Source organism: Archocentrus centrarchus, chromosome 16 (assembly GCF_007364275.1).
Source record: "Archocentrus centrarchus isolate MPI-CPG fArcCen1 chromosome 16, fArcCen1, whole genome shotgun sequence".
Lineage (NCBI taxonomy): Eukaryota > Metazoa > Chordata > Actinopteri > Cichliformes > Cichlidae > Archocentrus > Archocentrus centrarchus.
In genome coordinates, this window is record NC_044361.1 from 20,585,341 (window position 1) to 20,588,980 (window position 3,640).

General features: G+C 40.6%; 1 protein-coding gene across 1 annotated transcript; it reads right to left on the minus strand.

The window, feature by feature from the left end:
• Window positions 1-416: 416 nt before the first annotated feature.
• Window positions 417-3,247, minus strand: LOC115794690 (chemokine-like receptor 1). The gene is made up of 2 exons (XM_030750317.1): window positions 3,204-3,247; window positions 417-2,560 (listed from the first exon to the last, which is right to left on the minus strand). Exon 2 carries the CDS (start codon window positions 2,547-2,549, stop codon window positions 1,413-1,415), a length of 1,137 nt encoding a protein of 378 aa, XP_030606177.1. The 5' UTR covers window positions 2,550-2,560; window positions 3,204-3,247; the 3' UTR covers window positions 417-1,412.
• Between the last annotated feature and the right edge of the window lie 393 nt (window positions 3,248-3,640).

The following is a 3,640-nucleotide window of genomic DNA, read 5'->3' on the forward strand; positions in this document are numbered from 1 at the left end:
AACATCATGAATGCGCAACTGACAAATCTGCAGCAACTGTGCAATGCTTTCATGTCAATATGGACCAAAATCTCTGAGAAATATTTCCAGTACCTTGTTGAATCTGTGCCATGAAGAATTAAAGCAACTCTGGATTCAAAGGGTGAAGGGGGCTGAGGGGGAGGGGGAGGGGGTACTGCTATGGTGTACCCAATAAAGTGACTAGTGATTGTGTGTAAAAGATACTATTGATAACTGACTTTGGCATAAAAGGTCCACTCAAAATATTTGTATTAAAATAACCAGTGATTTACCCACTGCTTGCCTACTTGACTGCAAGACACTTAAGAATAAAAAAACTTGGAGCATACTGAATGATTTGGAATGGATTTCTGCAGACAAGTTTATTGCAATAATCACTCAATTAAAAGATGGAAATCAGCCAGTATGCAGTCGTTTTTCTTTCAACACTGGTGCCCTTTAACTCTGCAGCCTGCAGAGTTGAAATCAATTAGAATTGATTTCTGTCATGAAATCACTGGGTTACTGTAACAGCCCATTTTACTTTAATTTACATACCATTCAAAAGCTGGGATGGGTGAGTGTGTCCACTTTGCCCACTTTCCAACTTTTGACTGGTACTGTATCCATCTAAGGGTTGCTTGCAATATTGTGAGCCAATTTTGTCATTTACAATCATGATAGCAAACATGTAATACAGAGTTAACTTGGTACAACACTTTCTTTAAACTCTAATTTTATAGGTTAATTTACAGAGTGCTGTATTGTATAGCAGGAAGCAGAGTCTTTATTCCTACGTCAGTTATCTGTAAAACCAGCAGTTATGGCCCATTCTTAACTATTACTGTGCCTGTGATTAGTTGTCTCGTCTGTTTCATACAGGCAGGGAGAAGCAACATCTGGAGTGTTTCCTTTATCTACAGATGATATGTTGATGTTACTTCTGTTGCATAAATTCACCTGCAAACAACTTACCAATTCTGAAACTATGACTGGTATCTCTTCTCAAAAAAATGGCAGATTATTTACCAACTAAGTCTAATAAAGCAACGACAACACTAATGAAGCACAAGGTACTAGAGATGGATAAATATTACTCAGTTTGGGCGTGTAAACACCTTAGACGTAACATGCATCTGATTTTGAGTGTTCCTACAAATACTAAATTACTGCCACAGAAACATTTTAGCCACCCAAAATGCTTTTTAACCCACAGATGAATTTCAAGCTTATTGTACAATATCACAATAACAAACTGTAGCTCAGAGAGAAAAAGCTCTTTTAGACCTGACAGAGAGATAACAGATTAACTCTTTCTTTTGTGTCAGAGAACATTTGAATAAAAATGCTTAAAGTGATTTTGTTATACAGTTGTGTTTGCTATATACAGTTGATTCATCTCTTTGACAGCCTTATAACTCAACATCAGAAAATGACTTCTCTTTGCTCCGAGTGGTGACCATTGAGTTTGTATATGTATATGAGCGAGAAACCTCTTCCTGGAAGGCAGTCTCCAGCACATTCAGGATGGATTTGCGGACTTTGTCCTTAAAATCTTGCCCCATGAATACATACAACAGTGGATTCAGGCAGCTGTTGAGAAAGGCTAGACTGGTGGCTATTGGTACCCCAATTATGATGACATCATACAGTGTTTCACTTGAATATTCTGGCATGTGATTCGCCATCTCAATTAGACCCATAATATGAAAGGGAGCCCAGCAGAGAAAGAAAGTGATGATAATGGCAGCGATGATCTTAAAGGGCCGACTTGACTGGCTGGCCAAGGTGCGGTTTCTTCTGAGACGATGGATGATGACAGCATAACAGGAAACAATGACAGTGAATGGGACTACAAATCCCAGGAGGAAGCGGGTGAGGGTCATGGCCAGATGACGAAACAGCTCAGTCTGATCAAAGGTGTCACTGTCATCAGAAAGAGCAAAGTTGTTGAAGCAGTTGATGATGTCCTCATTGCGGTACGATGGCCCGATGTCCCTGAAGATGAAGTATGGAGCGCTGAGAATCAAAGCCACAACCCAAACACCCAGACTCACATAGGATGCCTTTCGTACATTTCGGTGGTTCTGAGCCCAGACTGGCCACACCACAGACACACATCTGTCCACACTGATCACAACCAGGATGTAGACACTGGCAAACATGTTCAGAAAGCTGATCGTGGTGTTCAACTTACACATGAACTTGCCAAAAGGCCAGTGGAAATCCATGGCTGTGTAAGTCACACTCAGCGGCAGAAACGCAGTGAAGAGGAAGTCAGCCACAGCAAGGTTGAGGAACCAAACTGTGTTAACTGTTTTCTTCATCTTGAACCCGGTCACCCAGATAACCACTCCATTCCCGAGCACACCAAGGACAAAGGCCAGGGAGTAAACCACGACAGACATAGTGTTAAGAGAATGTCTCAAATCAGCATGCTCATCCCCGTAGTCATACTCTGAACTTTCATCATAAACAGAGCCATTTTTTCCAATGTCATCTGTTCCATTGATGTGATAGAAGGGGGTAGTAGTCATTAGCTCCATCATTGTCTTTGAACCTGCAACATAAACAAACATGAATATTAACCTTTTTAGATTAATAATACCCGACAAAGCAAAACACTTTTAATTGAAACATAGAACACAGTTAAAAAAAAGAGAGAATTGTCTTGTTTATTTCAGTCCCCCAAAAGCTCATATTGAACTCATATGTTAGCACCAACATGACTCAAACAGGGCGACTTCATTATACAACCTTTCAGTGCACCCTAAAAGGCATTTTGATAAAGTTTACTCCTTCATGCTTATTTTGAGTTCAATAAAAAGGCTGCAAAATCCTTAAATTCCTCCAGAGTCGTGTACACCATGCACACGCAACTTGCCCACTGTGTTAAAATCACATGAAAGCAAGTGAAAAAAGGGGTTTAACCACAGTAAACCCAATGTAATGCATACAAGAAACAGTTCCCACGAATGAAAATATGGAAGTACTTAATCATTTATGATACTTTGTTAATTGCATAGCGCATATATGGTTTATACCTTTCAACTTCAAAAACAAAGCTCCACCATTCTAATGTGAGATGCTCCCCAGAAACAGTACACCTAACTTACATTTTATTCGCTTCTGGTGCCTTTTTCCCCCTGACAGCTTCATCTGAATCACAAAGCTTGAAAAACGAAAAAGACGCACAATCCTACCTCTCTCTGCGATCCGCTCTGATGTCGAATACCTTCCGATTCCCTCAAACTCCTCTTTGGAAATTCTGCAGCGCAAATCCCAGACTCTTTAAATATGTGACGTCACCGTCACGTCGGGGCGGGACCTCCAGCACCCCCCACCCCCTCCCACCGTCACCTCCGACGTACTTCTTGAACTTTTGATATTCATGCATCGCATCAAGGAATTTTTATACATCTTCATAAACAAGCAGCCTATCAGCGAATGCTATGCACACAGAGTGAAGATGCTGTTTAAGTGTGCTGCCTGCAAACATTCAGTATTCCCCATTTTCAGTGAAAATAATGCTCTAATCTGCGAGAACTGTTCTTCTGTTTCACTGCAGGCTGATGCAGAAACTCCTGCCTGACATATTTATTGAATAGACTGCAGTTTGTTGTAACTGTACATTTTGCAT